Below are 20,114 nucleotides of genomic sequence, written 5' to 3'. Positions count from 1 at the left end.
TATTGAGTAAGTTTTTGTTTATCAGGCTAAAACCACTCAAATAATTTTGTTGGGCAATGAACTGAAACAATCTTTTCATTGATTAGTTAGCAGTCAAAGGATTTTGAATGTTATTTTTCAGAAAAGAGGGTTATAAATAAGTAAGTAAGTAAATAAGGTTATAACTAATGTCAACCAGAAAGTGACATTAAAGGTTGTTTCATAAATTGGTCTGATTGAATTTGTGCTCATTCTAGGATAGTGTGATCAAGAGCCGAAAGACTTACGTTTCCGTGGCACAAAAGAAGGAATAAATAACAAAAAGAAAAAACATTGGCATCGGCCAAGTTGTTATGTTAATCATCGGTATCGGCCCAGAATTTCCTAATCGGTGCATCCCTAAAATAGGATAACACGGTGTAGGCAACACCGATTTTTGTCGTTGTTCTCTGTATTGACAGCACTCCAAATATACAAAAAATTGAGCTCAATGTTAAAATTGACTGGAGTTCTCCTTTAAAGGGATAGTTCACTTTGAAATTAAATTCTGGTATGTTTTAGCTTACCTGAAGTGCATCTAAGATGTAGGTGTCTTTGTCTCCGCAGTAGTTTCAATTTTGATATTTTTAGGTCAAACCGTTCTTGTCTGTCAGTCATATAATGCAGGTATATAGGTACGGTCTCCAAAAGCATGCAGAGATGTCTCTAATAGCATGCAGAGAAAAGTCCAAATAAAAAAAAATTCCCCATCGTAAGTGCACATTGATGGCCTAAGACACGAAACAAGCGGTTTGTGTGATAAAACGAACAGTATTTATATCGTTTTTTCTTTTTACCTATCGTCCAAGTGATCTGTTTACTTAGTCTGCGTTTACTTAGTCTTCTTCTGTGATTCTAGAATTAGATTTTGTTTGCGGTTTACAGTGTTTGCAGAATGTTCGCACTTAATGTCCTACTTTATGGTCACTTTTTTAAGTCCTGTTTTTACTGATACTAATAGGTGTTCTTTTCTTTTCCAACAGCCCACTGTTTGTCACTTGGAAAATCGGCCGGGACAAGCGGTTAAGGGGTTGTATAGGTACATTTTCTGCCATGAACCTGCACTCAGGACTCAGGGAGTACACCCTTACTAGGTATGCCACATCTTTGAAATTCTTCTGTTCTCTCTCTATTATGTCTCCATTTATATCATAAAATTACTGGATTGAACTTCTAATTAGATGTATTACTAAAATATGAGGGTTTCCTGTTTTAACACATATTACTGCATCTTGATTTAATTTATCTGAAAACTTCTCTAAAGGACCTGTCCTTTTTAAAGTGGTGTGTTATTACTCCAACACTAGCCCAGCTCCCTTTTTTATTTTATTTAAGTTAACATTGTCCCACACCAAACTATTGGTTAACCCAGAATTTTTAGGTTTCGAAATGTAACCTTTTGAAAGCGCCACAGAGTTTACACCGGGGTGTTAAAGGCTGTGTTTACACTGCAGACATAAGTGGCCCAAATCTAATTTTTGTGACTCAGATCTCCACATTAATTGTGCTCTCTCTCTACTGATGATGATAATAATAATAATAAATATAGCTGCAAGCAGCGATTAAGTGGGCAAGCACAAAGAAGGCACAATAAGTAATGTAAGCATGGCTGGGCATCAGAGCAACCGTAACAATGAGCAATTAAAGGCATATTAAGATGATTTAAGGCAAAATGCCTGTAATACAATCACTAGTAATGTGATTTAATGGTTTATCACTTTTGACCAATAGGTGGTGCTGTTATGAAACTTATGTGGTGTGATCAGAATAAGGTGACAATAACACATGCAAAGTTTGGTGTCAATATGCCAAAGCACTGCAGTGATACTGCCTCGAGTCATTTTTGGCATCATGCCTCAACTTTGTTGCTGCACTATACGAAAATGGTTTCATCTATCGACACGAAATCCATAACTTTTTGTCGGAATGGTCTGAAGATGATACGATTCAATTTTGTCAAATTCTTTTGCACTTTATTCGAGAACGGGTAGACAAATCAACTTAAAAAAAAACAATTTGTCAGAAAGGTCTGAAGGGGATCTGGCTCAATTTTCGTGAACATTTAGTTTAGTTTAAAATGGCGGAAAAAAAAGTTTATGATGGAAAATGCTGTCATGTCAATCATCTTGAGCCAAGGAGCTGAGGAAAAAAGACTTGTTTCTATCCCTCACGGTTCTAAAGTTATTTGCATAAACGTGAGTGCAACTTTGGACAGTTGGTGGCACTAGAGGGTTGAGTTAGAGACTCCAAATTTGCTATGGTGACAGTTTAGACTGTCCTCTACGAGTGTGGCAAATTTCATAACTTTCCCGCAAGCGATTCGATGGGCTTGCAATGTGGGCAAAAAAAAGAAAAATGCAGCTAAATGCCGCACACTTGGCGAAAAAAGCTCATTCTGATTCTTAAGCTCAATTACTTTTTCAGTGTTCAAGTGAATATGCGATGGACATTTGCTTGCTTTGGCTATCTCACCTATGTGCATGTGCTGAATATGGTTACGCTTGGCTCTTGTGGAATTATGCCAGTTTGAAATGGAACAGCTTACATCAATTTTTCGTTTTATTTCTAATTCAAAATACTCCCGCACCTCAGTTGTCTTTTGAGCTGTCATGTCTGAGGTAAAATAAAAAGATTAGGCTCTACTTAAGGTATTGGTAATTATTTTTCCAAGCGTTTTATTTTAATGTGCAATTTAAAATGCTTTTAAATATAAATCGTCCCCTTGGAATTATAAGGTTCTATCTGCATTCTGACTGGTTTTGAGCTTTAAAGTTTTTGCATTCCATTCGACTGTGTAGAAATAACCTTTTTATTTTCTAAATAAAAAGTTCCAAAATGTACACAACTTAAAAAACAACATCACATAATGTAAATAAGTTGTCACAGAATAAGAATATGTGAATAACTCAATTTTGACAAAAATGTCAGATAGAACCTTATAATTCCAAGGGGACGAAATGTAACAATGTTCAAGGCTTAGGGAAGAATGGGGAACTGGTGAACGGTAAATGGAAGTTTTAAAATATATAAAACAAAAGTAAACGGCAGGTGCTTCAAAGCCGACTGCTGCCCATTCATAGACAAAACGCAACGTAAATGTCCTCTCTCGTCTTTTATGTCGTCACTCCTCCTCTTAGGCCCCGTGCACACTACTGCGTTTTCGGTTAAAAACGGAGACCTTTTGCTACGTTTGCACCTCCCGTCCACACTACAACGGCAAAACGGAGAAGTTTAGAAACGCTGCCTACCCGTTTTTCGTTTTGAATCTCCGGAGGGCGTTTTAGTGTGGACAGGTCAAAACGGAGGACTTTAGAAACGATGACGTAGTAGAGGCTCACGCTCTGCTCTATGATTGGGTGTCGTCAGTCAGTATATCTTTGCTAGCAGCTGTTGTGCAAGTAAATTCTGCATTTTACAATGCTATAACTGCCTACATGCGCCGGAGGCAAGCTATCATTCGAGCGATCTGTAATTCCTGTGCGGCGGCGGTACCGACCGCACATGGAGCGTCGATTCTGGGTTAACCCGGGAAGAACCAGCGCATGGTGGGATAATTTTATCAATGAAGTTGTGTTTACACCGGCATGCGCATGCCCAGTGTTGGTGAATGGTCACGTGATCCGCGTTTTCAGTCGTTTTAATGTGGATGGAGATCCATTCTAATACGCAGCTAAAACGCTGGTGTGGACGGAGATCGTATTCGTTTTAATTCTCCGTTTCTAAACGAAAACGCAGTAGTGTGGACGGGGCCTTAGGCTATCCTTCGGAGCTCCTGGGACTAGGGCTGCAACAACGAATCGATAAAAATCGATTATTAAAATAGTTGGCAACGAATTTCATTATCGATTCGTTGTGTCGCGCGACACGGAGATGTAAAAAAAAATTGTGCGTATATTCTGTGCTATTGTTAAGCCCCACAAAAGGGACAAAAACATTATAAAGCATCATAAAGTTGTCGTGCACTATATTATAAGTGTTCTGAAGCCATTATATAGTATAATGCGAGATAGAAATTAATATTTAAGTCATTAAATTCAAGATCACGTACACTTTTCCCTCCGCTGTGGCTGTCAGTCATTCTCCATTCAGCATCAAGCAGCGCGTCGCGTTCGGTTACGAGTCAACACGATGAAAAACTCTCCAAGATGATTTAATGTTACTATAATTATACTTGATCTATGGTTTTGCATTAAACAACTTTATCTTGCTGGACTTTATTGCTGTACCCAACTACTTTCTACCGGGTGTCTCTCAACACTGCAGTAGAGTCAGAGCACTATAACTGTTCTTCACGCGCACAGTAACTGATATTTAAAACTGTTAAAAGAAAATGCTTAATAAACTATTGCATAGATAGATACTGTATAATACACTACGCATCAATATGTCTTTCCTTTGTGATTTGAACTTTTCAATGCGGACTTTTCAATGCGGACTCGAAGCGCTGCGCTGTGACTCATGTTGCTTCAAGCGCGTCATTCTGCGCTCGCGATGCGCATAAGCGCTGTGTGCCGCACTGTATTGGGGCCTTTCATATCATAATACAGCGACGCAATGAACGATTATTAATAGCCTTTCTAGTTCTGTACTATCCATCATGTTGCTGCCTCATTAAACCGCTGTGCTATACATTTAAAACATGTCTCAATTTTATAGTAGGCTATAAAATAATTAATCTTTTTGATTTTTGTTATCTTGTTTTTCATGAATGTATTTTACAACAATACAAAGAGCAATGTGTAACGTTTTACCAGATTTAGTGTTACACTTATTCTCATATTTGTTCCTCACTAAATGTTTTTTCATGGTCAGATTTAATACAATTATTGTGCACTTGTGATTTTTCTAGACTAAATTTTACTGCTTAATTATCCACTATTCTAGTTTATAATAGAATATTATTTTATATAATATTTTTCATATTTTTTTTGATTTGTTGTTTTTCTTTGTAATGAAGTTGTCTGTATTAAGTAGATTGTGTTTAACTCACAAAATAGTGATTATCAGTTCAACGCACATAGTTATAGAAATTCTACTTGATTTAAAAAAAAACTGCCCTGGTATCGGTCGATACTCAGAATTTTTGGTATCGGATCGGTTCTGAAAAAATGGTATCGGTGCATCCCTATCAAGGAGCGACCTGTTTCCACGACCACTTTCTGAAGATTTTTTTGCACTGTAAATTTGCACTGTCAGTTCTGTTTTTGAATAAAGGGTTGGGAATGATTTTTTTTTTTTTTTTTTTAATCCGATTAATCGATTAATCGGAAAAATAATCGACAGATTAATCGATTATTAAAATAATCGTTAGTTGCAGCCCTACCTGGGACTACCTGTAGACGTTCATTAACACTCGTCCTCACTCCGTTTCCACGGCTCTTCACCCTAACATTAAAACGACAGTCATTTGAACAATAAAATCTTGTGTGTTTTTTCCCGTGTAATCGACTATTGTTTTCATTTTCGACTAGTAGCAGCTGTTACGTTAAGTTGACTAGTCTTGCACATCCCTTCTAAACATGTATCATATCGCATATAATCATATTTTCTATATAATCATAATTATGTAATTTATTGTGTTGACTCATCCCTTTTCTTAAAAAAGGTTTAAAGGCTGAAATATGAGTCATATCATTTTAGGAAACTTTTTGTTTTTGTCAAAACCTGTAGTTGAACTGTAAAGTTTTTACACCAATTTTATGGTTTATGATGTTACCATAGACATTGCTCCACCCCTCCCATATGGTTTTAATTTATAGTGCAATTACTACATGGGTTTATATAATTAGTCTAATTAAGTAAATAAAAACATAAAAAGACCTTAAGATAAATACTTCTGGACTTGCAAACAATAGCCTAAGTTAACATTCATTTGAAACTGACCTATGGCATGAAATTCATCTAAATTTAATTTCCCTCATGGATGTGGCTATTGTGGTTTATGGTCATAGTGGCACCAGCTGGCTGTAGTAAATGTGGCATATTCAAATGACTTTGACGTAGTCCTTTTATATTTACTCGCTTTAAATGCATATTGCCCGCCTTGCACAGTTTTCCTAAAGCCAGGCGGTGGCGCTGGGTCTTGGTCCCGTAATCGTTGCTTGCAGCTATATATTTTACTTTGCTACTGTACTTAAGTACGTTTTTCAAGCATCTGTACTTTATCAGAATATTGGATTTTGGGAAACTTTTACTTCTACTTGTCTAAATTCCAAAGTGTAATATCATACTTTTTACTCCACTACATTTAAAAAAAAAACGTATCGTTCCTAGGGCTGTCGCGGTGAGGGAATTTCACTTGCGGTAATTTTGAGTGGCTCAATAGTGCGATATGTGGTATTATCGCCATCTATTTATTTATATTTATTTGTTGCTATATAAATAAATGTTACGATTGTGGTCAGCATGCACAAAAACGAGGACATTTCAGTAACCAATGTAACCGAAACTAAACAGCGTCTCTGCGCATTGAAAGGCTGTCACTCAGCGCGCAGTTACATTAGAGCAACGGACTGTCTTTGAGTAAGTCATTAAACCGTTCATTCAACAAACACGTTCATAACTCTGAATCATTAAAAGATAGATGTAATGAAACAAGGTGTTAATTATTTTTTTAACTTTGAGCTCCACTTTTCAAAGCTCAGCTGACCAGCAATGTGTCGCTTGGGTAGCGCTAAAGCTGATGCTTCACTTAATAGAGACCAATGGCATTGATTCAATGCGTGACTCTCTGATTTTCTTTCCCGTGGCTTCCTCGCGCTGTGGAAGGCTGACCAGTGCATTTATGGTAAATACCCTTAAACGTTAAAGGTGCTGTATGGAGTTTTCAGCGGCATCTAGCGGTGATGTTTCAGATTGCAACCAATACGTTTACAAGCGAGTGAATTATGTGGAGTTTGTGTTGGAGTCTGTGTTGTGCTAGTCGTTTCCTAGTATTAGCAGACTCCATGTCATAAAGTTGCAGTGTCGTCGCTGTTGAGTGCAAAGTCAGTAGATGAGGCGAGAGGCGAGACGCGCATGCAGGTCTCAGTCACGTCACTGGATTTTGCGGCAAATCCGACCCGGAGCATCACATAGAAATAGGAATACTTGCTTTCAGAGGTAATAGCAAAACCCGCGAAGTGGATCATTTTATTGTGAGATTACAACCCCAATAAAATCAATGGATTCATTTTAGTAGAAAAACTCCATACAGCACATTTAAAAGGGTGATACGTCAAATATTTCGCTTTCCTTGGACTTGGCAACATTTTCACGAATATGACTTTACCTCAAAGACAGACGCAGGTAATCGCACGCGCTCAGTCGATCTCTCTCAATCACTGTCTGTTTAGGCTTAAGTGCAAATCCCCGAAGCCCCTGTACAAATGACCATGATAAACAGTCTTGTTATCATTAACTTATTTAACATTCTTATTAACAGAACTTATTAAACGCGATTATCGCGGTTGCTGCGGTTACTTGCATTCCTCTGCGATATTGCGACAGCCCTAGTCGTTCCTCGTTATTTTGAACTGAAGAATTTGTTACCCTCTCCGAGATGCGATAGCGGTGTCGGATTTGTGAACAAGCTGATTCTTTTCAGTTAACCTGTTAAATTGCACTGAATAATTCCTTCGTGATTTGGATCTATCCGATTGCATCTGTTCTCGAGTCAGCAACTCGCTGATTCAAATGATCTGGTCCGAGTGAGTCTCCGGTAAACAATTCACTGAATTCAAAAGTCTGACTCAGAATGAACCAAGAATGGGAGATCCTCGAAGTTACTAATGCCGAATTTTAGGGGTTTATTACTGTAGAGGAGAATCATATTAAGGTCACGACTGTCAGTTGTTTGTGAACTAAATCTGTTGTAAAAGGGCGAGCTGTTTAGGCCCATTGCATGAAATGCTTGGACATGTCCACATTTGTGTTTTACTGTTTGAACTTGGTAGGTTTTAGGTTAAAAACTAAACATAACTTTAAAATAGTGCAAATTAAGGCCCATGCTACGCTGTCGTAGCAGTTTTAAATGGTTAATAATTATGTTAAAATGGTTAACCTAGTATGTTTGCATAGTGTTCCTCTTAAAATGTTAACATGTTTTGCCCTAAGTGACATCTGTTTTTATATTGTTTGTTTGTTTATATTTGTTAAACACATTTTGTTTTTCCTCAAATCTGTATACTATATGGTATATTTTGTTATTTTCGCTTGTTAGCACACTTGAATAACAGTTATCGGTGTATGAAAAGTTTTGGTAATATAAGAAAACGTTGTCTTGCAGATCAGTACATGTCTGCATAATCTTCCTTGTTCACTAGTGCTGGCTACTTGACAAATCATTATAATTCATAATGATGTCAGACTGAGCTGTAACCTATTTAAGATCTGTGTGTCTAGTACATTCATTTCCTTCCTTTCCCTCCCCTCACTCCACATATTTTAAGCAGTAAGACTCGCCAATCAGTACTTTTTACTTTTAATATGATTTCAGTATCGGGCTCGATACTGCACCCGTACACATTCAAATGCTACTATACCAGGGGTGTCCAAACTCTGTCCTGGAGGGCCACTGTCCTGAAGAGTTTAGCTCCGACTTGCCTCAACACACCTGCCTGGAAATCTCTAGTATGCCTAATAAGACCTTGATTAGCTGCTTCAGGTGTGTTTAATTGGGTTTGTAGCTAAACTCTCCAGGACAGTGGCCCTCCAGGAGCAGGATTGAACAGCCCTGTCCTATACCAACAACTGATAACACACAGCCTGTACAGTACAGTACTTGTGACAAAGAAACACACCTACTCCAGAGCAAACCGAGAACAGAATGGATATGATAGAGAAGGATGTCTATGAAGTAAATGTTTCAAAGTAATAGTTTAAAAAAAAAAGGAAATATTTACACCTATATAGCTGACAAAGCGTGCAGCGGCACAGGCATGGTGGTTAGCTTGTCAAGTGCAAATCCCTTTTTCACAGACATCGCTGGAAAGTTTGTAGTTTGGTCGGATATGTCAGTAGATAATGTTGTCTTTCAGAGACATGGTCATAAGAGTGCGTTGTTTTTGTTTGCATTCCCTCGCATTGCATTTGGCTACCTACCAAGGAAAATATGTCTGTTAAAAGCATTTCACATGTACACATGTAACGTGCATTAGAGTGTTTTCTGTGTTTAACAACAGTCACAGATCAAAGTTCACATTCGGACCAAAATCGAGCGCATTTTAAAGTTTTTATGGGCATATTTCATGTATTTTACTGCTCCAAACGTGATCTTGCCCTGTGCATGCGCACATATTCAATCATGCAGTCTTAAAATGAAATATCTGTGTATTATACATTGGTATGTCTGATCATGAACTCAATGACACAATGTATTATGGAAGTAAACATAACTTTGTCATGAGTTTATATATATATATATATATATATTTAAAAATACAGTGCCCCAACTGTTTTTTTTTTTCACTTACATTTTAATATTTATTACTCTGTATGAGTGTGTTGTAGCACTTGTAGGCCTGTGTTTTTATGGTTGTTCTCCGACTCTACACTAAAATGATAAAAAATAAAATAATAAAAGAGTAGGTTTGGAGACCCCTGGCCCTGCCCCCTTTTCTCCCCCTCTAGTGTAAACATAACTTTGTCATGAGTTTATATATATATATATATATATATATATATTTAAAAATACAGTGCCCCAACTGTTTTTTTTTTTCACTTACATTTTAATATTTATTACTCTGTATGAGTGTGTTGTAGCACTTGTAGGCCTGTGTTTTTATGGTTGTTCTCCGACTCTACACTAAAATGATAAAAAATAAAATAATAAAAGAGTAGGTTTGGAGACCCCTGGCCCTGCCCTCTTTTCTCCCCCTCTACACTATCATCTCTCCACAGCTTTAGACGTTCATTTCCAGACGAGTCTTTTTTAGATTTGAGGTGTGCAAGACCAGTTCTGAAACTAGGGGGCTTCATGACACTTTAAGGCAGTGGTCTCTAACCCTGCTCCTCAAGGGCTACCATCCTGTAGAGTTTAGCTCCAACCCTAATCAAACACTCCTGAGCCAGTTAATCATGGTGTTCGAGGTATAGCAGGTTAGTGTGTTGGAGCAGGGTTGGAAGTGAAGTCTGCAGGAAGGTCCAGGGTTGGCTTCCCATGCTTCTAAGGAATCCCTGCAGTTTTTCACCAAAATATAAACAAAATGGTTTAATATCTGTAAATGATGAAAGTCAAACGTAAATATTAGTATTGAAATTTTACAGTTGTACTATAAAATACAATTATTTTTATTTAATACTCGATTTCTGACATATGGTACATTTATCTTAGTCAGAAGTAAAGTACTCTGACATTTGATATAACATCAGAATCGGCATAAATCAAGGAAGGTTATGGCACTAAGAAAACTAATTTGACAATGTTTTCAAAAGCTTTTCTGTAAAAAGAAAAAAAAATTCTTGTGCCAAAAGGTCAAAGCTTTTAAGAAAATATCACAATTTATTAGGGCTGTAACGATACAGCAAACCCACGATTCGGTTCGTATCCCGATTTCTGACCCACGATTCGATACAAACTGCGATTCTTGCCAGGAGGGAGGATTTTAAAAGCCAAATAAATAAATAAATAGCTAAAGCTACAACTCGGTTTTCTTGTAACAAAATACTTTTGAAAAACAAACAGAACTATACTCCATTGTGGAGATGATTCGAGCATGTTAAAAATTCTTCTGAGGTAACCGAGGCTTACTGTCTGTGCTGTAAACCACAAATAATATTGCCTATTCCGCATGACCCGCATCTCAAGCGCAGGAATAACGCTTGCCACAAAGTGAACGCGCCTATAGAGAAATACACACTTCCTACGAATTAGCCTAAGCAGACATTTCTTTATGTTTTGAATTACCGTTAAATCAAGTAAAAGTATTTCAAGCTTTCTATATAAGTTTTGATTCGTTTATAAGGTGAGCTCCAGTTCACGCGCGCCGAACACGCACGCACACACAGCGCGCTTTGCTCTGGTGTGTGCTCGCGCGCGTGTGTGCGTGTGGGGGAGAGGTGCGATTTTTGAATAATAATCAAATGATACCCAGCGATCTTCGAATATTATTTTTGCTTGAAATTACCATACCTAATATGTAAAAGACCCCGTCACAGCCCTAGGATCTATTCTGGACGAGAAAGATAAGTCTGGGAAGGGGTGTGTCGATCGCGATCTGCCTTCTCATACCGCGACACAGGTTCGTGGATCTGAGTGTCGCGATTTCGGTTTAATATCGTAAATCGTTACAGCCCTACAATTTATGAAAAATTTCAAAATGTCAGACAGGCAATTTGTCCGATCCGGGCAAAATCAGTATCACTAGGGATGGGCAAGAGTACTCGAGAACTCGTATGTGACATGAAAACGATGATCGAAAAACGAAAAAATTTATTATTTGAAGCATTTGGGGCAGTTCCTGAGGTCTGATTTGTTAGCGTTAGACAGCATGCTTTCCAGACCAGCGAAATAAAAGTTATACATCAGACTAGCACGGTCAAGTTCATGTGTGCATTGGCGTCCTTTTTTTTGCAGATGTGAGTTGTAAGATTACTTTTGTTGTCTATATCTGATTAATCTCAAATATAAGACACATTTGGTTGAGTTTAATAACCAGCTAGCAAAACGCTACAGTTTACTGACCGTTCATTAATTTTGAGCTCAAATACATTATTGACTTTGATTGTGTTATTTGAGATGGTCAAAATCATTTTCTAAATCATTGATATTAATAATGCAGCAGTGTTATTTTTTTCCTTTTTTTTTTTTAACAGTAAACCTATATTTTATTTAAAGTTGTTTCTCGTTATGGCTTCAAAAAAGCGCAGTGATGACTAATCATTTTCTATCATGAAAAATAAAATTTTGATAAAAAAATCATAATCACGATTATTTTGGTCAGTATTGAAATCACGATTATTTCACGTGACTTTGGGAACGTGTTGCATTTATTAAAAAGACACCTTTCAGCAATTCTTAACTTTATGAATGATTAAAATAAATAATATAACAGATAATACTTCAATAAGTATTTTAATAATTCCCACAGGGATACCACTTGTAATGCGGGAAATCCCCCCGCAAACATTTAGCAAGTAGATTGTATGAATAGCCTAAATTTAGCCTAATAAATTAGCCTAATTAACCGCGTGAGTGTTCAGCGGTGCTGCGTCTCTCTCTCTCTCTCTCTCTCTCTCTCTCTCTCTCTCTCTCTCTCTCTCTCTCTCTCTCTCTCTCTCTCTCTCTCTCTCTCTCTCTCTCTCTCTCTCTCTCTCTCTCTCTCTCTCTCTCTCTCTCTCTCTCTCTCTCTCTCTCTCTCTCTCTCTCTCTCTCTCTCTCTCTCTCTCTCTCTCTCTCTCTCTCTCTCTCTCTCATCTCTCTCTCTCTCTCTCAAAATGGGTTGGACAAGGCAAGCGTTGAAACTACACTCTCGCGTTTAGGAGTCGGGACATGACGGAATTGTGACTGGCACAATCGGGCCAGCATTGCATCATAAGTAAAGTTGATCATTTTCACTTCTTTTTAAGTCTTATCGATTTAAACATTCAAGCTGAGAGAGGTTAAGGCTTCGGGAGGGGCGGATGTGCTGTCATTCAAAAAAAAAACAAAAAAAACTAAATAAGAGTGTTCTTGCACAACAGAACATGACAAAATAATAGTTTTTACTCGATTGTACTATTTTGGTGATCGTTGGGAGCTGAAATCGAAATTCAATTAATTGCACAGCCCTAATATATAGCATTATAAGAACAGGATTGTGATCGAATGTTGTAAATTCTCTGTGCTTTAGTTGCCCGTGTATCAGCGCGCTGTTAAGGGAAGAGCGCATCCAGAGTAGACTGGAACCATAGACTAAACAACTAGCACACTCGAGTTCACATGTGCATTCACCTTTTGTGCAGATGCTAGTTGTTATGTTTGTTATGTATCTAGGATATCTGATTATTAATCTCATAGAACGGGCTTCAGTTTACTGGAGATCATTTACTCTTCAGCTTTACCTCAAGCAGCTATTCCTTTTACATATTTATTTTTCAATAACAATAATGCATCATCTAGCAGTGTTATTTTTTTCGAATCATACAGTGTATCCGGAAATAATTCACAGCGCTTCACGTTTTCCACATGTTATGTTACAGCCTTATTCCTAAATGAATTAAATTATTTATTTTCCTCAAAGTTACACAAACAATATTGAAATATTGACAACGTGAAAGAAGTTTGTTTGAAATCTTTGCTAATTTATTAAAAATGAAAAAATCACATGTACATACGCATTCACAGCCTTTGCCATAACACTCAAAATTGAGCTCAGGTGCATCCTGTTTCCACTGATCATCCTTGATGTTTCTACAACTTGATTGGAGTCCACGTGTGGTAAATTCAGTTGATTGGACATGATTTGGAAAGGCACACACCTGTCTATATAAGGTCCCACAGTTAAAGGGATACTCCAACGTTTTTTCATATTAAACCGTTATTCCCTTAACTAAGACGAGTTGATACATACCTCTCTCGTCTCAGTGCGTGCACTTAATAGCTCTGGCGCGCCGTGTCAACATTAATATTCGTTAATATCAACCGATTCAACATGACCCAAGGAATCCGCAGAGACCAAGGTTCTGATTTTCTGACAAAAAAAATCTGAAGTTATGAGCAAAAATATCATTTTCAGACCTCATGACCTCATGTTGGTGCTGTTTCCAACTTTCGCATGTACCCTCAGATCATGGTACTGATGAATTTAGTAGCCTCTCAGAGCACCAGACTTATTGCATACTGTCTTATGGCACACTGTCTTAGACTTTGAAAACCCCTGCGGTGCCGAGAATATAACCCACAGGAAGAAATTTCTTCCTTTTGACTTACCCAATGCCCCCCAATTACAAAACTACAATAAATTTTTATTTATTGTAAAAAATATTTTGCAAACGAAAAGGTATGAGCTGCAGAATTAATGTCTCCAATGGTATGTGCTTTGCCTGCCTCGGCTATACGCAATGCAACGCAATATGAAGCTTCAGAGGCCTTTACCATTTTATTTGACCAAATCTCCCACAAATTTTTTCTGACCTTGCAAGCTTTGAAGTTTTCTGTGGAAAAATTCTGGAGGTTTTCCTGCTACCTCGACATGCTTTGTTTCAAGGTGTCGCTGAAGTTTTGCGGGTCTCATGCTGTCATTAGCCAAAATCTCCTGACAAACCACACATAAAGGTCGTGGTTCATCAACTGGTCCTGTCCACGTAGACCCTAAACTCAAATACTGATGATCATATCGTTGTCTTTTGGGTTTAAGCCCTACATTTTGAAGGCTTTGAATCGGGGGTCTCAGAAATCGCTCCATTGTATAGGCATACATGTATTGGCGGGCTTGCCAAACAGCAGCAAATTCACAGCTACGGCATTCTGGGTGAAAAATATTTATCTTATTTTTGTCATTATTTTTTTGTATTGTTTAAATAAAAACATTTAAATAAAAGTTCAATTTAAAAATGAAACAAATTTTTTTTTTAATTACATTTATCTCATCTAAATGTCTGCTCACTCATTGTATTTCTGTTTTTACAATGGGGTAATTTTGTTGCTCGAGTTTACACAACACAAGGAACACAAGCTTGATTTCAATCTTTTAATTAAATTGAAAAAAGTTGCTCAAATTCCAATAAAATATAGAAACTAGTGAAATAAAGAGAAATAACGAAATATGTTTTTTGGGGTAGGTCTAACACTAGTATTTGGGTCCAGATATAATACAGAAACTGAATAAAAAGTAATCAAATGTAAAATAATACTGGATAGTCTCTTAGTCCTGTATAAATTAAATGCATAGGCTGGTAATCCTGATTCCTTACCATTCAGTCAGCTATATTTAGTTGTTTTATCAACATTAATGACAGACACTGCTGCTGTCACTTTAAGATCTAGTGCATGGATCCATGTTACGTTTTCTTTATCAACTACGTATGTTTAGAAGTCATAATTATGTTTATTTAAGACATAATTGACTGTGTTTACGAGTATACTCGCCAAGACCAGAATTTTGACATTTATGTGCATTTTTCACCGTTAAAGCGTTACAGCCTAATCCGTGCTCAGTTTTGTTACTCGCAAGCTGTTTGTGATGCTGCCTCATGTATGTGCGCAGAGAAAACCATCTTTCAGAGAGCACGCAAGTACTGAATAGTTTAAAATCGCTTGAATGTGTAAATTGGTAAGACTTAAAAAGACGATGATAAACATTAGTGACTTAGTTGGAGAAATTTAAACCAACACTAAGGAAGATTTTTTTATCTTAAAATAATGTTTCCAAAATCGTTTCAGTGGTTCATCAAGTCGTAACGGGGTGAAAGGCACTTTTGCCTCCGCTTTGCGGTCCTTTATCTGCTATAACCGCACTATGTAAGATTGCCAGATCGGGTCGCGTTTCTGTAGTTCTAATGAGACATAAGAAAACTACAAATTTGACTTGCTTTACGTCAAGCGTTACAATAGTCATTATTTTGTTTTTCTTCGTTTCTGATGTCGCAATACATCATACTTTCATGAAATCATGCAACATACTCTCTACCTTGCCTGTGGAAATTGTTCATTCCAAAGCCGGTGCTGGATAAACAGCGAGCGTGCGAGCGACATTAGGCTAAATTATTTACGACAGCGGTTATGGACAATTCCGCTTCCAACCTGTAGGGTGACCGCAGAGGAAAAGTTCCTTGGTGTTGCTTTAATATTCAACAATATTATTGATCTGCCTTAAGGTGGATGATGCATTTTTCTTCTAGAAACAAACTTTATTCTATTATTTTGACTTGACGATGCAGCACTTGCCCAATTGTGCAATTCCTTCAACTGTCCCGACTCAGAAACTCGAGAGTCTGGTATTGAGTCATGCTTGACGCTTGCCTTGTGCAGATGCAATGGGTGATGTGTAGCTCATTTTGAGAGAGAAGAGAGGCAGCGCCGCTGAGTAACTCGCACTGTTTGTAAAATTACGTCTCACAGAAAGTTAAAGTTAAAATTACTGATTTGATCTTATAATCTGTGTGGATTAATTTACTCATACAACCTATATGCTAATGTGATTAAATATTTGTGGGAATTTCCCGCATTATAAGTGCGAGACCTCGAATGATGAATTTAATCGAATGATTATAAATTATGCGCAAAACCCACACCGAAATTCAACCCCTGATGAGTCTCATGTTTGGACCATGGCTGGACTGAACTTCTCCACGTGCGGTCTTAAACAATCCTGGTTTACACTGTTCAGGAGGAAGTTAACCTCCAGTTGGTTTACTTGAAGTTGCCTGTGCATATAACTTACACGTGTACATGCATTGCTGCCTATAAAGAACATCTTAGACATCTCTATCTCTAGCAGTTGCTTGACCTTGCTTCCATGTCATCCATCTGTAGATCTACAGCCACATTCTTCCCGCAGCAGGGACGGAGACACCAGAGCAGATGCTTGTGCCCTGGCTCAGTTCAACCCAGTATTCGCTGCCAAATTCCCACTTCTCCATTCTCTCATTAACTTTGAAGCAGCTTATATAACCAATAACAATGTCTGTTTTCTTTTTTCTTTAATATGTTATGAGTATAGTAACGAGTAGATAGAATTTACCATCACAGGTGCTGCTGCCATAAACTTTAATGAAGTACAATCGTTGCATGTCTTTCTAACACAATCATTTGCTGTAAAGTGATGGTTCACCCAAAAATTACATTTTTATCATCACCTGTATTCATTTGTTTCCTGTATGCAAATGTCAAATTTTTTGTCCATACAATAAAGCGTTATGGGGTCCAGTGTTGTTTTGGAAAATGTTAAAATAGACAAAAAGTGAAAATATCAATATTTAAGTTTCTTAAGTGTATTTAGATACATTAAAGGGGTAATGAACTGCATTTTTTAATTTTGTTTCCTGAGATTTTTGTTAGTAGCATTTTTACATCAAAAATATGATTTAGAAATAAAAAGCCATATTCTACCCTGATTTAAGCCCTCTTATTTGAACACTTAGTTAAAGGGGTCATGAACTGCATTAAAAAAAAAATTCTAATCTTCTTTGAGGTCCACTTATAATGTTAGCAAGATTTTTACATCAAAACAAAACAAAACAAAAATCCTAATTTAGAAGTAATAGGTTATTTTCTATCCTGTTTTTGACCCTCTCTTTGAAACACTCCGTTTTGATAGGCGTGCCGCATTCAAGACTTGGAAGTAACTGCCCACTGGTATGATTGGGTAACAGTTTTGCATATTAAAATAATTTTCAACGTCCCCACTACACGTGGAATTGTTTTGAAAACTTCCGATGTTCGCCATACATGTTGGAGCCAGAGTCTAAACCCGAATCAGAAGACGAACCTACTCCTCAAATACCAAGGATACTGCAGTCTGCGACAGCTTGGTAATCATCTTTATTTATATTTATTCATTATGTATTTGTGAGGTAGTATTGTATTTTATTACATTATATTAGTGTTAAAACAAAGAAAGGTGTTTATCTTGTTGCATAGAAACATTTGCCAACTGTGAAACATTTACGCATATTACATATGCTTATTACATTATTACATATTTTAGTGACAAATAGAGTACTATAAAGTTACCACAGTTATAGTTGACAGGATAACTTGCGGTTTTGTTTAAATGAAGTATAAATGAATGTACCATCGTTTGTCGCACTGTCATTCTTATATTCATAAGTACATATCAAACGATCTTTAACAGACAAAGCAATAGTTACACTTGGTAAAAACATTGCTACTCGCATTACTGTCGGATCCAATATAGTCGGCACTGCATCATCTTTTAGTCTCTCTGAAAGCCTGTTTCTCATTTAAAAATGAAGCGAACAGAAGAAGTGCCTTTACTGACGCAATCTGGAACTTTGTTAAAAATAGTTAATCCATGCTTAGGTAGGGGTGCACGTTTTTTTTTTGGGCCGATACAAACAATTATTGTCCGATACCAATATTTTTCACTTGCTCTCTTTTAACTTTTGTCATTAAAATAGATAGTGTTTTGATCACGTTTTAAACCATAATTAAATAATTATCATTTTTTATTTATTTAAACCATGATCATAATAATGGTTCTAATTAAAATGGATCTGTTTAGCATTCAGCAGGCCTACATAAATACAACAGAACAAAGATCCATATGAAATAAACAGTGCTTTTTGGTAGGTTTAACAGTTTTCAGGTACAGAAATAAAGTAAACAAATGTAAAATAAGACTGCATATTCTTCACTGTATGAATTAAATACATATATTATTACATTGAGACGTAGCTAAATTCTACTGTAAAACGAATATATTTTTGTCACAATTACTAGTTAAACTGAACTTTGATTTTGGCGGGTTTCCGTGAAGACCTAGTTTCTGTGTGTTTATGATATGATGATAGATTTTCTCAAATGAAATGGTAAAATGCTCACCATTTGACTCTGGAGATGAAGTTCATGCATTCATGTCCTCCTATAGTGAGGCAGCAGAGGCTGAAAAAACAGTGAGCGTCACGTGTGCTTCAGTGTGTGTGTGAGGTAAATGAAACCGCACGTCTGCGCCATTCATTCACACAGAAACACGCAAGATCCATATTGAAATACTCTTTTTGCGGTTCAATATTCCAATATTCCGTTCTCTTTCTAAAGTGGTCACTTCGATATTGCGTAGCAATGCTGAGGGAGCTCTTCCCCTTCTCCAAAATTCCTGAAACCTTATAGGATAATGCCAGTAAAATAACCAACCAGCCAATTGGCGCAAATCGCATGCAAATACTGACGATCCCTCGGGCAGTTTAAAATGCAGGGGAGCGACTATTGCGTCAGAATCTTTTCCTTCACGCTGCCATCGTTGAAGACCAAATCAACGTTGCATGGGCCCTGACCTGCCGCTGGTGGACCTTCTCCCCCTTGGGGTGATTGTGACAACTCGGCCTGGGGCCATTGTCCTCTGCCGTTGCCCCATTCCCCTTTTCTGATGAGAGCCCTCGCCATGTATGTCATGCCCCCCATTGAACAGACAGTCGCCACGCATCTGTGCCCTTCCTTGGGCGCGCTTGGCGCGGATCTCAGCCTGTCGTCCAAGCCGTGGAGACTGACCGCCCACCTCGCTGACAAGGCCTACTCCTCCGCGGGCAAGGTGGCTTCCACACTGCACGCGATGGTGGTGCTGCGGAGACATTGGTTACAGGTCAGATTTCTCAGGGGGAGAGGAGGTTCGATCCCGACGCTCACCATCGGTACCGCCATGGGGGGAAAAAGAGATTTACATGCGCTCTCAGAGGACAGCGATTGTATTTGATTTGGACCCGGTGACTGCAGTTGGTACTCTTCGACCGAGACCGGGTTCTATGCCTAAGTCTCTTTCTACTCCCTTTAAAGCGCAGGTCATTTCTATACCCGCCTTGTCTTCTGAGCCGTCGACCTCGCATGACGCTCAGAGTTTGCCCTGTTAGGTCTTTGCGGGGTTACATAGACCACTCGGCTGCCTTTCAACAGTCGGACAATCTTATTGTGTGCTACGGTGGCTGTGCTAAGGGACGTGCAGTTTCTAAGGCTCTCACACTGGATAGTGGACACTATCGCTTTGGCTTATGCGAGCCAGGGACAGGAATGCCCTCTCAACATCAGAGCTCACTCGACAAGGGCTATCGCCTCTTCATGGGCCTGGTCTAAGGGCACGTCTGTTCGGGATATGTTTTGTGGCTTGTTGGTCTTTACGGAACACTTTCGCCAGGTTTTACAAGTTGGATTGTATTCAGTGCAGCCCGCTCGCTTGATCTGATCTGATATTGGTGTACCTGAGCTTGCAGTTCATTGGTTTAGGTCCACCTACCAGCTGTAAGCACTCCTAGCGGCATCACTGTATGTTGAATTGTGTATTCTACTCTGTGATTGGTGGGCTGATCTTCGCTACTCGCGTCTGAATTGTACACCGTTCCTGCAGCTTTGCTGCTGTGGTTACAACAGTAACCAGAGACCTTTTTATGACTGGATTCTGTGATTCCGTCCGCGTTTTCCGCACCGCGGAAATCATAGGGTCCTATACATACCGTACATATTAATC

At 38.1% G+C, this 20,114-nt stretch overlaps 1 protein-coding gene across 1 annotated transcript in view; it reads left to right on the top strand.

Moving 5' to 3' along the window:
• Window positions 1-20,114, top strand: part of ammecr1 (AMMECR nuclear protein 1) — a 51,757-nt gene that overhangs the window by 8,339 nt on the left and 23,304 nt on the right. Inside the window, exon 2 of the mRNA XM_079585627.1 lies at window positions 1,002-1,112. Coding sequence (XP_079441753.1) covers window positions 1,002-1,112 — 111 coding nt within the window. The remainder of the gene's footprint in view (window positions 1-1,001; window positions 1,113-20,114) is intronic.

Source organism: Phoxinus phoxinus (assembly GCF_949152265.1).
Source record: "Phoxinus phoxinus genome assembly, chromosome: 17".
Classification (NCBI taxonomy): Eukaryota; Metazoa; Chordata; class Actinopteri; order Cypriniformes; family Leuciscidae; genus Phoxinus; species Phoxinus phoxinus.
This window is presented reverse-complemented; position numbering and strand designations above follow the sequence as displayed.